This window comes from Candoia aspera, chromosome 8 (genome assembly GCF_035149785.1).
Source record: "Candoia aspera isolate rCanAsp1 chromosome 8, rCanAsp1.hap2, whole genome shotgun sequence".
In the NCBI taxonomy this organism is placed as follows: Eukaryota; Metazoa; Chordata; class Lepidosauria; order Squamata; family Boidae; genus Candoia; species Candoia aspera.
Genome location: NC_086160.1, coordinates 68,884,165 through 68,905,489, shown reverse-complemented (window position 1 = coordinate 68,905,489; position 21,325 = coordinate 68,884,165). Strand labels below are relative to the sequence as shown.

Here is a 21,325-nt window from a genome sequence, read left to right as displayed (position 1 = left end):
TTGTAACTCATTGTCACATGACATTTTGCTTAATGACCACAGTGATTCGCTTAATGACAGAAGTGGAAGTGAGGTTATAAATCTGTCATGGACATGTGCTTTTCTGCTTAGTGACAGAGCTGCCGGTCCTAATTGTGGTCACTAAGTGAGGACTACCTGTACAGATTTATGAGCTGTTACCATTTTCCTCTTGGCAGTTCACAAACCACCTTAGATGGTGCAGGTTTTACAGTCCTTCTGGGACCATTTCTTACCAAACTGTACCTACCTTGAAATCAAAAGTGTAATTAGTATAAGGCATCAAGTTGTTTTCATAGGCGCTCTTGAGCTGGAAGCCATGGGTGATTCTTCCTTCAGAAGCCCCATTCTTTCCATTGCCACTGAAGTTCATGAGACACTTGTTATAACGCAACTCCTTGAAGTCTTTGTGGTTCTCAGCCACTATTCCATTGCTTAAGTATTCCACAACACCTGGTTTGAATAACCCAACAGTTGAAAGACTGAGTTGCACCGTTTATCATGAGTTAACACAACTTGAGAACACAACTTGCGCAACAGCAAGAGAGTTAATTTTTTTTCTAGACAGTTATGAATATTTACAAAAAAATTATTATTCAATAGAGCCACCATTGTTATTTAAGACGCACTAACTGGGTTTATTGCACTGGAATTAGAAATTTGCTTAATGTTATGATATATTCTTGCTGATGGCTACAAACAACTATTGTACCAAATGAGAAATTACTAGTTTAACCAAGGACCCACACTTATTCACTCAGGTCAGCCTATTCCAACCCAACAAAAATCTCTCCTGATGTTAATACCAGTCTAGAATCTGAGAAATGTATCAGACAAAGCTTAACTTTAAGAAGCAAAACCACACTCTTTCATGAACCCACATTCAGAATTGAACTGCGAAGCTGCAATCCTATGTTCATTTCATAGGAGAGAATAAACTTCTGAAGAAATAAACACAGAATTCGATGAGCATCTCAAAACTCAGTATATTTCAGCATTTTCCCCACAGCTGACCTGGTTCAATTATAGGCTGCCTTTTCCCAATTATTTATTTGTTCAATTCAAACCTCATTTTTCTACTCTGGCAAAAACTCAAAATGGCTAATCATCATGCAATCATGATGCAATTATTTTGGCAGAAACGCATTTTCTAGCATGCTTAGCTCTCCAAGAAAATTCAGACACTCTTCAATATATATATCTCACCTTCCCCTCCACTAAGCATTTCCCTAATAAAAACATCACAATAGCTTTTATTAATTTGGATATTAACTTTATTCTCAAAACCAGTGTTTTAACTTCCATTTGTTCTGCACTTTTCCTACTCGAAACAATCACATTCACTAAAAAAAACCAAACACTTTTCCACCAAATTTAATCAACTTTAATCATGTAGAGACACCTTTTTTAAAACTCTGAAATAAGTAGAAGGTAGATGCCATTATTGCTTGATCTGATTCTTCTCTGATACCTAAAGGACACCCTCTGGGGAAACTTGAGTAGGTATAAAATACGTGATTTTCTAATTCCCTCTCACCCAAGTAATTAAAAAAAACCATAATTAAACATACTGTCTTAAATACTGAAAGTGGTTCTTCTATAATATTTTTAAGTTTTGCACAAAGATTAAAATTATTCTTAAAAAATAAAGACATGGATCAACTCCAGAGTCAAGGCAACTGCTTCCAAATACCTGAATCAGGCAGTGAATTGAGATCTGCACACAGCACCAGAGGAATGGAATTTGTATCTGCTGTTGGGCTTCCAGGCCGACCAGAGGCTTTCTCGAGGATGCTTTTAAGTTCAGAGACAAACATCATCGTCTGGACAAGCTTTACATCCGAATATTCAGGGTCCCAATGCATATGGGCATTTGCTATTATAAGCAGCTGGCTGTCCATTGTATGAAGTGGTTTCATACCTAAAAAGTCAAGGAACAGTTGTCAAAATTAAACCAGTTCGCCCTGAGATATGGAATCAACGGAATAACCATTTGTGCATCAAAACCTTTATGGGTTGAAATTTGCAATTACTGTTACCTTCATAGCCAGTGTGCCTGCAGGGATGGGATGAGGCACGTACAAATGGGGTGAAGCTTGTGACGTATTTCTTGTTTTGACACACACACCCTTCCATGAACACCACTGGGTTACAGGAATGATAGGATACACAGAAGCATCAACTGGACCTGACTTCCCTAATTGGTGCTCTGCAGGTGTTGGAATTGGAAAGCCCAGAATTCCTAGCCAATACATTTGGAGAGAAAGGGATCAGACTGTGGGAGGGTTGATTTGAACGAACCAGCAGCCCCTTCCTCCAGCTGCAATTAGTCCAAATTCGCGTAGTGTGGCTTCAAATAGTGGCACAGCTCTTCAGAATTGAGGCCACTGTATTTGCATTTGTCCACTACCACATCAGGCAATACATGATCCCAGCCTAGGGGCAAGCTCAGTGGCATCTCTGCTCACTTTTAGAGAGAGACCTGCATGCTGTTTAAAAATGCTGTCAAAAAGACAAAATCAAACAAACACACATTATCTCTTGGCAGAAGCCTGCTAAGTGAGCTTCCGAAGGAAAGGAGGGATATAAATATAGCAGACAAAGAGACAAGTTTCAGTGTGGGAAAAAATCCAAGGAAATTGGAAAAAATTTCCTTGAGGGAAAAAAGCCAAAGAACTTCTCACACTTTAAATACAGAATTTAACCTCAGACTTGGACTCAATTATCAAGAGTAGAAGGCAGTAGGAGAACCTCAGCTCAGCAGGGCTTGGAAACACCGCTATACCAGAGTCACAGAGCATCTCTAACTGCACTGCAGGGACCTTTGGTCCGACTCTATGTATGTCAGAACAGGGTAGAGGTATTTAGCCCAGACGCCTACCCTCTCCTTCAAAGCACAACTCTATTTTTTTTTAAAAAAATTAAATGTCTGGCATTAAGCTTTATATAGGACACTTTAAATGCATAACTAGCTGTTATCTTGGCAAACAATCCTGAACTTACATTTACAGAGACAGAGGAGCAGGAAACCTCTAAAAGCAGGTAACCTACAGCCTACGGGCTAGATATGGCTCACCACCCAAAATCATCCGGCCCGTAGTCCTGAAAAGAAATATATCCACCTGGCCTGAAGGAGAGAGGGGCCATCTGTTTAGCCTGTCTTGTGAGAGCTCACAGCTCCCTGGGTAGCCATTTTAGCAACAGCTTCACCAACTACCTTGGCGTGGGCAGAGCAACAAGTCCCCCGCCCAGTGCTGGTGAGAATGAGAGTGAGCTGTGAGGCAAAGGAGGTGGCGGAAATGGTGGCTGGGGCACAGCCAATGGGCCCTGTGCAGAAGGTTGCTGACTCCTGCTCTAATTCTCCCTGGCAGCGCCTGCCCTACAGCTCCAATCAACGATCATCGTGGGGCCCACTTGGATTGTCAGGAAGGGAAATACTAAAGTGCTTCCCCATCCAAATTCTCCTGTCATTCCACATTTATGTTACCAGGGATATCACCCCTGTTCTTCCTCAAGCCTGATTCAACCAATCAAAAGAATTCTGAAAAGACAAGGATACTGATTTCTCCCTCCTGGTTGTGATGAGCAGATCTTCTCCCTTGGAAGCTGCTTTAGCAAAGCCCTGTGTAAAATCATGCTTTGTCAGCTTCACTTAAACTAAGTAGTGCTGTTACTACAAAAAGAGAGCCAGTTTAGTGTAGTGTTTAAAGCACCGGGCTGGAAAACAGGAGACCATGAGTTCCAGTTCTGCCTTAGGTGAGAAGCCATCTGGGTGAACATGGACCAGTCCCTCTCTCTCAGCCCTAGGAAGAAGGTGGCAAGGGCAAACCACTTCTGAAAACCTTGCTAAGAAAACTGCAGGAACTCATTCAGGCAGTCACCAGGAATCAAGACTGACTCAAAGGCACAGTGCCCCCCGCCCTCAAAATTACAAAGCTGGCCATGTAATTTCCAGATTCTAGTCCACCCTCAAGACATAGAAGTCTGTGGTGACTTTAGGCCAGTCACTCTCAGCCCAACCTAATTCACAGGGTTGCTGTTACGGGAGAGGGGGGGGTAGAGACCCCAATGAAACCACCTCAAACTCTTAGAGAAAAGCTAAGCTATAAATATAACAAATAAAATCCAGCCTGCAACTGTCCCCATTTTGGGGATGGAAACACAAAACACCAACCTGCCCCAAACAGTTCCTTGTGCACCTCTAACACAACTGCAACTCCTATGTTGTCCTTTGTCATAACTCGATTCAGCATAGCTTCTGACCCTTCTGAGTTGGCCATTGCCACCTGGTTGAACTCTACTGTGTGCTTCTGCACCAGTGTGAATCTGAAACCAAAATCAACATCCATACATAAATTACCCTCAATTTAAAAAAGCAAAAAGCAAAAAACAAATCTGTAAGGATTGTTATTTGTGGGAAATGAGAAAGTAATAGTGACTACCAGGAATTTTAAGAAGCATCCCTTCTCCTTTATATACGTATGCTAATTTCAGAACTGCTGCACATATGGCGAGAACAGATGCTGATTTAGGAACAAACACGGCAGTTTGCACACTTGAGCCATGATGCAGAGGAATCGCTTACTTTTCTGTTTTGAAGAATATTGCACAACCATCCACATGTTTTCGCTCCTGCTCAGACATGATTTTGGCACGTGACTTTGGAGAAAAAAATCCGTCATATCCACGCTCTTTTAATGCTGGCAGAAAGAGGGTGAAGTATTGCTCAGTTTCTACTTCCTGGAAAGGAATGTTGCATGGTCACCGGTGCACAAGAGAAGGCTGTGCTAAGAAAGCAGCGTCTTTTGCTTCTACTTGTTCCTCAGAGCCCTGCGCTGGCGCACAGAGGATCCACAGAAGGGACTTGTGTTACTCCCAGCAGCAAAGAAAAGAACCACTGAAGGACACGATGTCAGCCCAGGTAGTCAGGTAGACCAGACTAAGAAACCCGTATAGGTCAGGATTACTTTTATCACCACAGAATCTTGCAAGTCTGAATGTGCTCCCCCCTGCTCACTTTATCTTCCTGTCAACTAGGGGGGGGGCTTGTCTGAGACATTTACCTGAACTATTTCTTACCTGACTGCCCCCTGGCAGCAGTTCTTCCTCCTGCCCTTCAAGGCCATTCCCTTAGCCCTCTACACATGAAGAGATGTTCTGAGGAACCCAATGGAGGGCCAGCATGATGCTTCAAAGATGCCCACAGGTCAAATCCACCCTTAATCACATCAGTCCACTGGGTGATTATGACCCCGTCCTCCCTCAGTCCAACCTACCTCACAAGGGTGTTGTGGAGAACAGACTGAAGGAGTGGGTGTAATTTACACCATCTTAACTCCTGGAGGAAAGGCAGGAAGTAATTCCGCCAAGCAGAAAAATGTAGTCCTTTTCCCCTATAATTTTTTTTAATGTTATATCTGTAAACAGTTCTTAAGGTGTTTGTGAGTCAGACCCTGTATTAAAATAGACCTAATTTAATTACAATTACCTGAAGACTAATGATATCTGCATCCCAGTTCACAATTTCTTCCATGATTCCCTTTTTTCTGTATTCCCAGTTTAAAGCCCAGGAAGGACAGTAGCCATAGAGCTGTCGGGTAGCGTATTTATCACACAATACGTTGTAGCACATGACAGTAAATGAAGCTGGAGAAAAGAAAGCAAATGATGAGAACAATGATGTTTCAAGCATTTTTTGACAGAAGGACCACCCTATTCAGCAGCACGGATATCAGCACAGTGACTAAAAGCTGCCAATTTTCAAAGAAAGTGACAGTATAAAGTTCTTTAAAATAAAACACATTTCACATGCCCAAATGATAGCTTACTGCCAATGAACAATATACTATGCTTATTCACCTCTACTTTATTAGAACTGTTTCCATATGCTAAACTATCTGTATATGTAAAAAAAACAATTTACATACCACCATTGCACGTGCCTGGAAAAATTTGCCAATCTGCATTTCAGAAACTTTCTAAAACTACTTCTAAGATTATGGAACATAATTGCAGAAGCTACTATAAAAGACAGCCAGTTATGTTCACTGGATTCTGTAAAATGTAAACAAGTTTAAACATGGTAAATTCTGGTTTGTTTTTTTGGACTGCAGTGCTTTCTAGGGAATTTATTAAATGCTGTACTAGGAACCACAGGTGGAATGCTAAATGCATTATGGGCTGGGGCCAACAGACAATCTCTAATTTCTTAACCTACAGTGACCACGCACTTTCCAGCAGTCTGGCTACGCATCATGTCACCTGGGTTAACCTTAGTTTATTGAATAAGCCATAACTGGCTGGACTGCCCAATGCACCACTCTAAAATCAAGCAAATCACATTATGGCACAGTGCAATGCACAACACCAGCCAGATAAATTAAAGTGGATGCATATAACCTTCCAGGCTATACCATACAGGTAGTCCTTGATTAATGACCCTAATTGGAAATGGAATTTCCATTGCTAAGTGATGCAGTCATTAGGCAAAACATCATGTGACCACACCACTTATTGATGTCAGTTTCAGTAGTCCCGGTTGCCATCATTAGGCTAGGGCTGCGCCATGCTGTCATTAGGTGAGCACCTCACATTTCTCCTGCCCTGCCATGCTCAACTCCGATTCAACTCCCCCGCACCTGCCTATCCACCCCCCCCATCTCTGCCCTTTGGCCATCCTGTGCTCTGGCCCGCGGCCAGCAGCGGGAGGAAGAAGATGGCATAGATCAGTTGGGGTGGCAGGGGCAGCGGAATGCAGAGTGGCAGAGTGCAGGGTGACCAAAAGGGCAGAGATGGGGGGGAGATAGGCAGGTGAGGGGAGCTGAAGTGCAGCCTGTGGTCATAAATGCGGGTGGGCTGCCAAGCACCCAAATTTTGACCACGTGACCATGGGGGGGCTGCAACAGCCGTAACTTTGAGGACCAGGTGTAAGTAGCATTCATTCAGCGCTGGTGTAACTTGAAACAGTTGCTGAACGAATGGTCGTTCTGTGAGGACTATCTGTAACTTGCTATGGATAAAACTTCTCTCCTTCCCCTTTAGCTTCTTGTCCGGCTTCAGCATAAATTCAAGATATATTACTTGGGTCCCTTGGAGTTCCATCAATCTTTATACTCAATTTTGGTATAAAGCTTAAAACAGAGTGTGGCCTAAAAATGTTCTTGTTTCCACTCCTTGATCCTTACTCCAGATGTTCAAGGTGCCTTCTACAACCCAAAATACTTTAAAACAATGGTAAGGGCTCTGCTTGAAGTATAACAATGCCTTGAATTAGTTGGATCAGAAACGATATTCCTTGCTGATCAAAGATCGCTGAATTATTACCTGAGGGCAGAATTTGGTCTCGCTCTTTTAATGTAATCCATGGCCTTGGAGGCAGCTGCTCTGGATGAACTGAAATAATAATAGAGACTGAATGTTAATGAGGGCTAGTCCCTTAAAGTATTGACATTTAGTGCCATAATCATGCATTATATAAACATGGCATCTGCATGGCACCAGTTCTTCATAGCAAGGGCATCCAGGATACAATATACTGTGTTCAGAGAGCACACACCTCCTTTTAGGAGGACTTGGAATATAAAATTCTCCCCCTACCAAAGCCTACACATCGTAAGTAGGACAGACAGCTGGTATCAACAGAAAAGAAAACATTTGCTACCTGCTAGATTGTCAAGCATGTAGTTCAACAATTTACGTGTCCCATCTGGGTCCTGGTACAGGCTGAGAATATCTTGTGATAAAGGATTGCCTGGAATCAAAGCAAGCTTTTTAAAAGAAATGGCCTATGCAATAGTCTTAATCTGAGTGAATTAACATTCATTGTAACAATTTTTTATCCTTAATTCTTTATTTATCTTGTTTGTCATCTGCCTTTCAGTTCTAGAGCAAACCAGAAGAGCTGATAACATTTTCATTCCCAAGGAAAACACTTAACAAAGACACCAGTGAACCAACAGGAAAGTAGGGGTTATTGTGAAATCCATTTTGGTACACAATCAGGAGAGAGAGAAGGAAAAGATTTCGCCATCATCCCATCAAATGAAGAGGTTTATCTCATACTCTATTTATCTGGCTCTGCCTTCCAAAACAGAGCCTCTCTGCTCTTTTTATTTTTTTAATGCTTGTCAAAGTATTTGGAACCCTTTTTCAAAGTATTTGGAATCTTTTTCTTTTCTTTTTTTTGGAATTCACGGAGCTGGAACTAGAACAATTTGGGCAGAAATCATCTTGACTAGATGAATGAAAACTACAGATTCAATGCTCTCCTATCTTTATCTACAACTGGAATCCTCCAAGTATTAGTCAAAGGCACTTATGTCCCTGCCATTTATCTTGCTTTAGAGTCTTTTTAATGCTGAAAAGCAGGCCAAACAGTTTATTACTACAATAAAATACGTAACTGGGAAAGAAAAGCATATGATGCGGCACTTCTGCCCTGCTCGGGGGCTTCAAACAGGTATTCAGTTTGTCCACAGGACTCATTCTTTTAAGGAAAATCTACCTGGCTGATCTTGCTTGTGACAGGAGAACTCTAACCTTCCTTGCCTGATCTACTACCCTACAACTGAGTCTAATCTAAGTGTTTCTCGAGTCATGCCTGATTCCTGGCAACTACATGGATACACGAGAGTTGGGGTTTTGGCAACAATATGGGTTTGTAGTGGGAATGCAAAAGTTCTATGCACAGAACAGCTGTTTTCAGGTGATCTCTTCTCAAACCGAAACTCCTTTTCTGACGTTTTCCCCTGTATATGGAACAAAGGGGGCTGTTTTGTTCTAGATGAAGACCAAATGCAGTCATTCCAGGCAAAAGAGAGAGGAGGAAAAACGGGACAAAGGCAAGGACGTTGGTTGCCGCTCAGGAGGGAGGGAACAGGCTATAGGGCAATGTATCACCAGCTAAGCCGATGGAGGGAAAAGAAGATGACAGGAAGACTGGGGATGGGAGAAGCAGAATGGTGGGATATTCCACACTAGGAGCGACTGAGGAAGGGAGATGGGATGACATCATATTTGCCCTATTTGCCTTGTAAAATTACTTGGGGATCCTATGTGATATGACATGGTAGGAACTATCAGAAACAGAGTAGTTGTTTTTATCTATTCTATTTATTTTGACTGTAAACTGCCTTGAGTCTTAGGAAATAGGCCTTTAAAAATTTTATATTAATAAATATGCATCCAAAAATTATGGTCATGACTGCTCAGTTCATACAAATGCTACCTGCAAGCTTCTGTCATCCTGCAAGACAATGAAACTAAAACAGTTCTTATGCTTGAAAATTTCGTTCAGCAACAGTATAAGATAATGCTAAGATTTTTAAAAAAACCTCTTACATTTGTCTCTCATTCAGAATCCCAAATTCCCAATCATATGAGAATCTGGCAACAGCTGTTAGTTCGCAAAATAAGGAGAATAGTTCTGATCTGTTTTTTAAACAGTTTTCTGTAGGAAATATCTCTGAGTGAAATTACTGAAAGGGAAGCAATAATCAGCATCAGTGTGTGATCTATGAACTAGCTGGGATTCAGAAGTAAATCACATCAAGATAAAGGGCACAGAACAACCCAAAGACACCTCAGGACTGATATAAAGTTTATTAACTGATCAGCTAAAACAAGCTTCTCCAACTTGGTGTGTTGGACTTCAACTGCCATAATCCCTCAGGCTTTGGCCAGGCAAGATGGGAGATGATGGAAGTTAGAACTCTATCTGGAAGACTTCATGTTGAGAAAGATTGAAATAAAGAGATAGGCTAAGAATATATATTATTGACCAAAAGGCTGGACTCTTACTACCTCCACGGCAAGAAGTTAATGCAGGGGGGAAAAAAGTCAGACAAAAAGGGAATCAGAGTATAGTTTGTTTTGATTAGAAATAATGTTAATATGGATTAATTAATGGTAAGAGAATACCCTTTTTAATTGTACTTATATCTGTATTGGAAGTAGTTGGAAGCCACCTTTTGTTTCTATTTTCTATCTATTTTCACTTTTATAGTTTTTGTTCTTTTTCTTTTAGTTCTATCTTCTATCTTTACTGTACTCTTTGTTTTTGTATTTTTAACTGTACTTTGAGATATAATACATAATTATTATAATAATAAAGATATATAATATAATTCTTATTTTTTAAAAAGGGAATCAGAGTGACCTAAGCACATGAAAACATACCCCTTACCTTTCAAACCTAGTGTTTGTAGCTGGAAGAGCCGTCCAAGTTCATAAGGCAAAACACGTAACAAATTGTTGTTTAAAAGCAATTCCCTAAAACCAGAAGAAATTATTTAATAAAGGCAGTTTAAAAAGGGTTTACACATTTACATTCCTTTTGATACTTTTCTAAGTGGTGAGATGGAAAAGATGTAGAAAGTAGCACAGCATCTGTGTTAGCACAATCACCCCACCTTCAAAACAACCATTTTTGAGGATAAAGGTGTACAGTAAGTGCTGAGCCTTAATGTGTACAAACAAAATAACAAATTCTATTTATGGTTTGCTATCACAACGGGTCAACCAAAAGCTAAAGGAAGTCCACAATCTTGGTCAAGACTGTGGGCATCAGAACAACCTTTGTTTCACATTGAAATAAAGGATCAGGTAGTAGTAGAAAACATTGAAGGAATTCCTGTCCACTTTTTAAAATATTCTTTTTCGAAAAATAACTCTAGAACAGTAGCAGTGCTTGTTTTCCAAGATCATAATCATCTTGACTCTGAAGCTCAGAAGTTCTTAAATTTTTGCACAAGTATTTTTGCAGATATTAGGCTCATTCCAAAGTATGTAAAAATGCCAGAATGACTCATTAGAAGAAAAACTATTATCCAAAATGAGAGTCCCATGTTGAGTTCTCTACCATGTACAGTGACATTTATCCATAGCCTGAATCATCATACTCCCTGTTTTTTCCCTCCCCAATGCTCTTCACCAGCTTGAGCCAAGGAGCATCAGTTTAAAAACATTACTATCCCACCAGACATTATGTAAAAAGAAACTTGATAATTTCAAGTACAAAAACTCTTGACATTAATAGCCAAAAAAAAAAAGCAGCCAAAACTCTTTACTGAGATTATTTGGGAAGGGGGTACATGACTCCTCACCTGAGAGATACCATGTTTCCTAGTTCTGCTGGTAAACTTCTGAGTTTGTTGGATGAGAGATCCAGGTAAACCAGATTATGAAGCTTGGCAATATCAGGTGGAATGCGAGTCAAATAGTTGTCATTGAGGTGGAGAGCAGTCAAGTGTGTTAGTGACCAAAGTGATGCACTTAAATTGCGCACTCTACCTAAAATCAGAAACACGTAGAGAGTGTTGAGTTTTCTCTACAAACTCAACATACTGACACAATTTTGCAACAAAATGTACCAATCGTGTATCAATCAATCATATCAAGCCAACAGAACGTATCCTATTCAGTGTGAAAATAACACCCTACTATAACCTGCAGGTTCTGTTTGCTATGACTTTTATACAAGTGTGTGTGTGAAAGAGAGAGTGAAGTTAGCTAAACAAAAGACTAAGAATTATCCTGAAACAGAGTTCAATTTCAGTTACCTAAGCATCAGATTTTGCATTTCTTGGAGGTGAAAACAGATGTCAAGACCAAAGAATTAAGTATTAACAATTGCCTCTTCTACAAAAACACATCATTTTTAAATTCTTCTCTGGGCATTTGGATTAAATTAAGTGTTTAACAAGGATAAATGTAAAGTTATGCATCTGGGTAGGAAAAATGAAAGTCACAAGTACAGGATCAGGGAAACCCAACTTGGCAATATAAAGAAGATCTGCTAAAAAGGCAAATGATCCCTTGCGAAGCATTAATAGGAGCAAAGAGTCCAGGTCACAGGGAGTTAATTGTTCTACTCTCCTTTGCCCTGGAATACTGGGCCCAGTTCTTAGCACCACAATTCAAAATGGACAATGACAAACTGGGGAAGTTCAGAGAAAAGCTACCAGGATGGTGAGGAAATGAAACCCCATGGAAAACAGTTAAAGAAGCTGAGTATATTTAGCCTATGGAAGAGACCAATAAGGGCAGATATGACAGTACACTTCAAACATCAGAAGGGCTGTCAGATCAAAACAAGGAGTAAACTTATTTTCCACTGCACCAGAGAGGAGTACTAAATCCAGTGGCTTAAAATTATAAGAAAGCAAGTTCAGGCTAGACATCAGGAGGATTCTCCTGGCTGTACAAGTTGTCAACCAGTGGAATAGGCTTCCATATGAAGTAATGATTTTTCCTGTGCTGGAAGCCCTCAAACTGAGACAGAATAGTTATCTGCCAGAGGTTCTCCAGTGGATTGCACACTGATCTAGGGATTGGACTAGGTGATCTCTAAAATCCCTTCCAATGCTATAATTCTCTGAAATAGAGGAACAATTTAGAGGAACAAGTAACAGCCACTGATAACCTGATCAAAGAAAAGATGTACAAAAGGCAGATCTTTCAAAGAAGCGTAACGTAAAAGAGTACAGGGGGTATGGATGGGAGCTTAGAAGACAAGCTTCTGACTTACTTCTTCTAAACACAGAGAGATGAGCAAGAGGGCTGATTATCCTTGAGTTGATACTAACCAAAGGGGAACACTTAGTCAAGGAAGTAGAAGTAGCAGGAATCTTTGAAAGGAAAATGATTATATTACAAACATACAAACAGATTTTAATAAACTCAGAGCAGTAAGACAAAGGATTCCATGAGAAGCTAAGCGAAAAGACTTCTCTAGGTGGGTCAGAGTACCTTAAAAAGAGAGAAAGAGAGAGACACTAGAAGCATGTAATTCCAATGAGAGAAAAAAACTGAGAACAGAAGAGACCAATATAATAGATCAAAAGCTCAGTGAAGATCTGGAAGCCTAAAAGAATATACAGTATATAGGTGGCAGAAGAGGCAAGTCACCACGGAAGTATTCAGGTATTCCAGAACTGCAGAGAGGGTGTCAGGAAAGCTAAAACTCAGAATGAATTGACAAACAGTGCTAAGAACAGGGTCTATTCAGATACATGCAGCGTAAATTACAAGTAGTCCTTGACTTATGACCACAACTGGGACCAGAATTTCCATCGCTAAGCAATGCTTAAATTAAGTGAGTCGCACCCAATTTTACAACCTGTTTTGCTGCTGACATCAAGCGAATTAGCGTAGCTGTTAAGTGAATCACATGATTCCCCATTGATTTTGCTTGTCAGGAGCTGGCTGGGAAGGTCACAAACGGCGATCATGTAACCCTGGGACACAGCAACTGTCATACCTACATGCTGGTTGCCAAGTGCCCAAATTCTGATCACATGACTGTGGGGAAGCTGCAAAGGTCGTAAGTGCAAAGATTGATCATAAGTCACTTTTTTCAGCAGCATCATAACTTCAAACTGTCATTAAACGAATGGTTGTAAGTTGAGGACTACCTGTAAAGAATCAATATACCCACTGTTTACTGAAAGTGGCAAAATGCTAACAGGTAACAAAGAAAGGGCAGAATTATTTTGGTTCAAACTTATTGAGCAAATAAGTATGCTTTCTGCCAGTAGAGCATGAAAAGCAGGATGGAAGATTGAGACTGACAGAAATATGGTCAGGGAATAGCATTTTACTTGGAATAAGTTTAAATTTCCAGGACCAGCTGCATCCCATGATACAGAAGGAATCAGTTGGTGGTACCTTTAGATATTACTGTGGGAAAATCCTGGAGAATTGGTGAAGCACCAGATGAGCAAACGATATTCTTATCTTCAAGAAGTAAGGAAAAAAAATCATCCAGCAAACCAAAAATCAGTTAATCTGGTATAAATACCTAGGAAAATTCTACATCAAATCTGTAAGCATCTTAAAAACAATGCACTAATGTCAGGAAATCAGTATGGATTTGTCAAGAAGTAGTCTTGCTGGACTGACTTTATTTGATATTTTGATCAAATAACGTTCTTAGTAGTGTGTGGAAAGTATCTTGATTTCAGCAAAGCATTTGACAAGGTACCCCATGACATTCTGATGAGCCAGATTAGTTAAGTGTAGATTGGACAGCAATTAAGTGGATATTTAAGTGGCATGAAAACTGTACTCAAGGAGTGTTCATTAATGGTTCCTCATCAATTGAATGAAGGTATTGAATGGGAGGCCACAAGATGTCCTTGCCCTAGGCTCTTCAACCTTTTTATTAATGAATTGGATGAGGAAGCAGAAGAATGCTGATCACCTTTTCACATAATACCTTATACCCTGGAATCCAGAAACAAAATTCAAAATGATCTTGATAAGGTAGGAAAATGGTCTGCAAATAATATGATATTAAACTGAGCCAACCACACATCTCTTCCCTTAGGTAACCACACAATGAAGTATATCTGGCTTGATAATAGTACTTGTGAAAGCAAAAATGTAGTACTTTTAATTGCAACTGACAAGGCTGCAAAAAAACCAGGTAAGTGTAATTTTAGTTTCAGCAACAAAAAATATATTTCTAAATTATGACAAGTAGCAATTTCTCTTTTATACTGCATTGGTCAGGCCCCACCTTGAATGATGGGTCCAACTCTGTGAATGTGCTTTAAGAAAAATACAGACAAAATGGAACAGGCGAAGAGAAAGGCAATGATCATGATGACTAGAAATTAAGTCCTATGAAAAGTGTCAAAAAAAACCTGTTTATCCTTGAGAAGAAAACAGAAGACTTGAGAAGAAGGAGATATGGTAATAATCTTCAGAACAGGTGCTGTTCTCTACCATTCCAAAGTACAAGATAATAAATAATGGGATTAAGTTACAGGAAAACAGATTCCAGCTGATGTTAGGAAAAAACAGTAAAAATAACTGAAGCTGATTACCTAGAGAAGTGGTAGGCTCCCTTTCACTGGATGTACTCAAGTGGAAGCCAGATAGCTATCTTTTGGGGGTGCTTGAATTTGGATTCCTCCACTGAGAGGGCTAATCTCAGTGGCTGAAAGGCTCCTTCTGATTCCATGATTCTTTGAATATAAATCTTCTGTGGACTAATGAACACCTAACTAAGCCATTTAGGTTCAGCCTAACATAATCAGCTGCTTCACTCAATAATTAAGTTATTATCTGATTCCTTACCCGAGATTTCCAACTCTGCCCAATGGGACTTCTTCCCATTGGCTACCTCTTCGGCTGACATGATGGTATATATTCTGCGAGGATCTGGAGGATCATATTTTTCCTTTGGCATCCCTGTTAGTCTGAAATAAAAGCCATATCATTATTATAGCATGTAAGTTGTAATAACAGATTTCTCATCATTAAACAACTCATAAGGATGAAAGATAATTGTTACATAATATGTAATAAAAGACTTGTCTGCTACAAAATGCTACAGTGAAAATTAAGCTAGACATAATGAGAGCATTCTGTAGGCTTAAAATATTTTATTTATTTTATTACTAAGATTTCTATGCCACTTCATTCTGCACTGGCTCTGAACATCTTACAAAAAAAAGGACAATGCATGAAAAACAAGAGTAAAAACAAAAGTCTAAAACTATGCTATAATAAAAGAACCATCCAGCTCAACCTAACATCCCCCTGAGGCTTTATTGATTGGCCAGGTTTTTATAGCCCTGTGAAAACCAGCAGGGATGAAGCAATCTGGATATGTAAAAGCAAGCTGTTCCATAAAGGGAGGGCCACCACTGAGAAAGTCCTATTGTGGGGTACCAGCAGGTGAAACTCCTTTGGTGGCACGACCTTCAACAGGCTCTAATCTCTATGTTTCACTGGACAAGCAGATTTATTTTGGAGCAGACAGGTCTGAAAAGATATCCAGAACTATCCTGATGGCAAAGAGTAAAAGTTAGGGTGTGGCGTGTTTATTTTATCAATAAAAGGGGGACAGTGATGATCAGTTCAGAACAGTATTTTGGAAAAGAGATATATACTTATGTCACCATTGGTGATATAAGTCGCAAAGAATGGCCTCTTTGGTAGCTTCTGTTGGATTTTCATATTGTTTGGACTTGTTTAAAATAATTTCCCTTATTTTTATTGTAATATAACTGTATGTGGTCTTCTGTGGGATATTACAGAGTTACTGCATTTTAAAAACAGTATATCACTTTGAAGCTTGAGTGCACAGAAAAATTATATAGAACAATTTTAATAAATAATGCATGGATATAATTTTACACGCTTCACCTATCCACTGGGTTTGCTCTTCAGACCATCTACTCTTCACGTGGAAATGCTATCATATCTAAACAAACCAATACTTCAGAAGTAAAAATAGAATAAACAAAAAATGTGTTCAAAACCTTTCTCTAATTATTATTATACTGTGTATCAAACCACCCACCTACAAACAAATTAAAAAGCTCTATAGCATTATCTCATACCTCAAAGATGAGTAACATGAACCAAATGTGATGAATCTGTTGCCAGCAACTTTTACGGATAATTTACTTTTTCAAAAACCTGCCATCTCTATATAAATGCTATTCTGTGGCAATTTAATTAGAGTCATTAAGTTTTTTTCTCTGAATAGAAACATTAATTTCCTAGAAATACTAACCATTTTTCCCCTAGAGATTTTTATTATTTTGCCACACAGAAGTAGTCTAAATTAATGCTTACGGTAAATTAGGGTAAATTAAGGCTTTCAACTATGGAATACAGCACATAATTAATTACACTGCTCCCTAGCATAACAGTGATAAAAGCTGGTATGGAATATTTATATTTAGAACATTGATGTGAGCTTTTACAAGAGAAAACTTCTAAATTTTTCTTTCTTCATTTAAGTTGGAAAAAAATAAACAACTATGGTGTCTGCAGGATAGGAGACATTATGAAGTGTAATTAATTTATATTTAGGAATTTAAAAATCAGGAATCATTTTATTTTACACTGGTCTGTGGCAAGGAAATTAAACCACAGCCCTCCAGATATTGTTGGACTCCAATTTCTAGCAGTCTCAGCCAACATAACAAATGCACAGCCAACATCCTCAACACTCAGTCCTAATCCATGGATGAGATCCAGACATAGACACATGCAACTAGACTTAACACTAGGAAGAAAAGAAGGGGAAAAAGAAACCTAGACTGCGGACACAGATCTTCCTAAGCAGATGAAATAGGAGAAATTATAGCTACTGAATAGCTGGGTCTCTGAGCTATTTTTTTTAAAATTCTTCTGCTCCAAACAGTTGAACATCATGAGGCTAGATTCAGAATTAGGATATGCTGCTGATATGCTGGTTTTTTTAAAAAAAATATTTCTAATGATTAATGCTCCTTGCTTCAGATTCCAAATAAACCCGTTACTACATTCTAACACAAAGGTTTCAAAGAATTTTATGCACAGTGGCCCTATTTGGCAGATACACAAAAAAACATGAGCACAAAATATCTACCTTAGCAACTGGCATTTGTACACAGTAAAGACAAAGCTACGCTCCAGGCTATAGATTTACAAGGGCATCCTTGAAAACACAAGCTGCCAAAAGAGTTGCATTCCAGTATGAAGCAAATTGTATCAAGGACAAAAGGAGTGGGAGGATTGTTTTCTTAAAATAGCCACCATTCTGGATCTAACCATAATCACTAGAGTTTTCTGCTCAAATCCTTTCTACACAACTTCAGAGGAACAACTCAACCCAAATGTGAACTTCACAAAAAGATTAAAAACGAATACATAAAACCATTTCTGCAACCAATATACTATACAAGCATAGCATAATTATCTAGTGCTATCCACCCTTAGCACCAGGCACAAATATCACTGCATACTTTAATCCAGGGGTGTCCAACCTTTTGGTTTCCCAGGGCCACACTGAGTGAAGAGGAATTGTCTTGCGCCACACATAAAATATATAATATAGTTAATGTATATAAGTAATAAAACATTTATTTTTAATATTTTTATTATACATTTTAAAAAAAGAGGGCAACATAAAACTAGTGGGATATTTGACTTTGTTTTTGTGAAACTAATGCATCAATGTCTGGTTTGATGAAAGTGGTTGCAATTCTTAGTGAGTTCTCAAGGTGCTTGTCAGAAATTTTAATTCTAATTTTACTCTTTGTGTGCTTCATCCTTGAAAATAGTTGCTCACAAATGTACGTGCTGCCAAAAAGTGATGTTATGAATAAGGCGTGATTGTGAAGCGAGGGGTATTTTTCCCTGGGAAGATAGGTCTTATAAAAGTCCAGTAGAGAGGCATGATCAAATTTTTATTTTGAGTTGAATGTCTGATTGCAACTCTCTACATTCCATTTGAAAATTCGGAGGTAATATAGTTATGTCAACTGAAAATGGAGTCGAAAATGTACCAAAATACTGATGATTTTTCCGGAAATCTTGAAACCTTTTCTCAAATTCCTGTATCAAACCGAAAAGCAAGACTGCATATTTCTCGCTGTTCACAGGACTGTGTTTAGCCAATGTAATGCATACATAAAACGTATAAAATTATTTTCCATAACTTGAGCTTGCCATACTTCAAGTTTCATTTCAAACGCTGTTATGGTTTGAAACATTGCAGTGATAAGTTGGTTTTCACCTTGAAGACGCATGTTTAACTCATTTAAAAGAGCAATCAAATCCACCAAAATGCTAAATCGGTGAGCCATTTTTCATCTTCAAGTTCTGGCACAAATTTTCTTTTTGATTCCATAAACGACTTGATTTCATTTTGCAAATCATAAAAACTTTTCAGCATTTTACTCCGACTTAGCCACCATACTTCAGAAAAGTAAAAAATGTCCCCATAATCAGCATCCATACTTTTAAGGAACTCCTGGAATTGGCAATGATTCAATCCCACGTCCTTTATGAAATTCACTGCTTTGATGACAATTTGCGTGACATTATCCATTTTTAAAGCTTTCGCGCATAAATTTTCTTGATGTAGAATGCAGTGATACTTCATCAAACGTGAGTTGCCGGCAGCACTTGTATCATCTTCTATCAATTTTGTAAGACCCTCACTGTTACCAACCATTGCCAGGGTGCCATCAGTAGATATACCAGACATGTTGACAATGGTTAAAGAAAATCGCGTTAATGTCATTTTTACTGCTTCATACAAATCAAGAGATTTAGTTGTGTCTTTTAATGGCACCAAAGAAGCCATTTCTTCAGTGACATTATATTTGTTATGGCAAGTTGAGCTGTATCTGTAGCATCAGTACTTTCATCCATCGCCAAAGCATAAAATTTGAAATGAGCAGCTTTACTCTTCAAACCTCTTTCTACAGATTTTCCTATTTCTTCAATTCGCCTGGCTATAGTCTGGTGAGAGAAACTCATTTTAGAAAAAAATGCTTTTTTTGTCAGGACAAATTATATCTGCCACGTTTCCCATACATTGCTTAATAAACTCACCATCGGTAAATGGTTTCGAATTTTTTGCAATTAGATCTGCTACCAAATAACTAGCTTTTATAATAGAGTCCTTTTGAGTTGTGACTTTTTAAAAAAAAACATTGAGACAGACTTTTTTTTCAGTTCTGCTAATTTATCTTTACAACAAATTCCTTGATACGCGTCAAATTTGGCAGCATGTTTTTCCATATAATGCCGTTTCAAATTGTAGTCTCTGAAAACTGACACATTTTCCCTACAAATTAAGCATAGTGCCTTAGTATTTGTCTTGACAAAAAAGTACTCATCTGTCCATTTTTCATTGAATATTCTTCCTTCATCCGCGATTTTTCTTTTTCTCTTTCCTTTTTTGGGTTCTGTTTTCTGTTGAAATGACGTGCTGGAATAAATTTATTTAGGAATAAATATAAATATTTTTTTTTTTTTAGGAAATAACACAACAAGCCCATTGTAAATTGTTAGATAGGCAAATAAACAAAGCAAAGTTTAATAATAAAATAAGAGTGTAAAATGGGTGAACTTAGGGGCACCCAACACTACATGCATGACTGCATTCTGGACCAGCTGTAACTTGTGGGTGGTCCTTAAGGGCAGCCCCATGTAGAGCACATTGCAGTAATCCAAGCATGTTGTAGCTGAAACAGCACCATCTGAGCAAAAAAGTGGAATAAATTTCTATTTCACTGCTGCCATGGTAAATCTCAAAAAAAAAAACAAAAAACAAAACCATATCAGAATACAAAATGTGTGATTTGGTAGTTTCATGAATTGTGGGGCATTTTTCCCTCTTAAGAATATTTTAAAAAAGAAAATCACTGTCCTATTTTGGAGATCCATGGACATAGTCTAGGGGCCCTGATGATCCATGACATAATGGATCTTGGATTTATTAGTTGCAATCAAATCATAAATTACTTAGCTATTAATTGGTTACGCCTGGTGAGAAATGTAGAGGAAAACAGGAAGAGAACTGAAGGAAACAGAGACTATTGCTATTAACGTAGGCTTCAGCTGCTGGCAGATAAATGTTTATTGTGTTTATTGTCCTTCTTCAACATCAGACCCATAGTTCTGACATCACTGGGTCCCCTTGGAACTTCTTGATTTGGACTGCTTTCTAGCACCAAACAAGATGTCAGGGTCATAGAGGAGCTAAATTTGTCATGTGCAATGTGGCTTAGTTCCCCATTTTTCTACTTTTGATATGCACACTTTCACACTTTCTCCCCGAAGGAGACCTCCAGCGCTGTGTCTCCCAAACCCCTCCTTTGGGAGTAGAGGGCTGGGCAGGCAGCCCCCCGCCCTGGCTTCCTGGTGCAGAGATTTATCGGCTAAGCCTCGCCACCCCCGCCAGGAAAAGAAAGCAGCCCACCTCGTGCTTCTTGCCCATTGCTGCAAACGCCTGATGGCATGCTCGCCCCAGAGGCAATCCAGGGCCGGCCAATAGGCGACTCGCTTCTCCACCTTGTGGCTTGCAGTGCACCTGCCGCCGTTCCCAGGCCTCCTCTTTCTTCGACGCCCAAATCTGCCCTCTGCCGCACATGCCCTACCCCGCACCTTCCCTTGGCTGCTGTAACCTGCCAGGCCGATCTCAAGGTATGAGTCGCAAAAAAAAATGGCAAAATAATGTTTTGGGGCTGCATTACTAGCTGTTCAGGGCTGCATGCGGCCCTTGGGCTGCGGGTTGGACACCCCTGCTTTAATCCACGAGCTAGTGACATTTTATTTTAGGAGAAAAACATGAATGTTGGGTTCAACTTCTTAGTTTGCTCTAATAGCCAATGTCTAAGAACCACTAGTTTCACAAAGGGTTCAGACTTTTCTGGAGTTATGCAGTGGATACCGAACAGCCACCATCAGTTTTGAAGCCAGCTCATTCATGTATGACAATGGAGCTAACAAGAACAGCCCAGCAGTCCTTGAAGTTCACAGCTGCAGATCTCAGAGCCAAATATAAAGTCTG

At 39.2% G+C, this 21,325-nt stretch overlaps 1 protein-coding gene across 2 annotated transcripts in view; it reads right to left on the bottom strand.

Annotated features, from left to right (window-relative positions):
• The window catches only part of CNOT6L (CCR4-NOT transcription complex subunit 6 like), a 386,677-nt gene that overhangs the window by 348,295 nt on the left and 17,057 nt on the right, over positions 1 to 21,325 (bottom strand). For both annotated transcript variants that reach the window (XR_010068421.1, XM_063310360.1), the window contains exons 2-11: positions 15,100 to 15,221; positions 11,121 to 11,307; positions 10,202 to 10,287; positions 7,679 to 7,768; positions 7,342 to 7,410; positions 5,507 to 5,664; positions 4,604 to 4,758; positions 4,193 to 4,344; positions 1,712 to 1,939; positions 269 to 471 (exon numbers count right to left, since the gene is read on the bottom strand). Coding sequence is in view for 1 of the 2 variants with exons in the window: in XM_063310360.1 (XP_063166430.1) it covers positions 269 to 471; positions 1,712 to 1,939; positions 4,193 to 4,344; positions 4,604 to 4,758; positions 5,507 to 5,664; positions 7,342 to 7,410; positions 7,679 to 7,768; positions 10,202 to 10,287; positions 11,121 to 11,307; positions 15,100 to 15,211 (1,440 nt within the window). In the remaining variant the exon portion in view is untranslated. The remainder of the gene's footprint in view (positions 1 to 268; positions 472 to 1,711; positions 1,940 to 4,192; positions 4,345 to 4,603; positions 4,759 to 5,506; positions 5,665 to 7,341; positions 7,411 to 7,678; positions 7,769 to 10,201; positions 10,288 to 11,120; positions 11,308 to 15,099; positions 15,222 to 21,325) is intronic.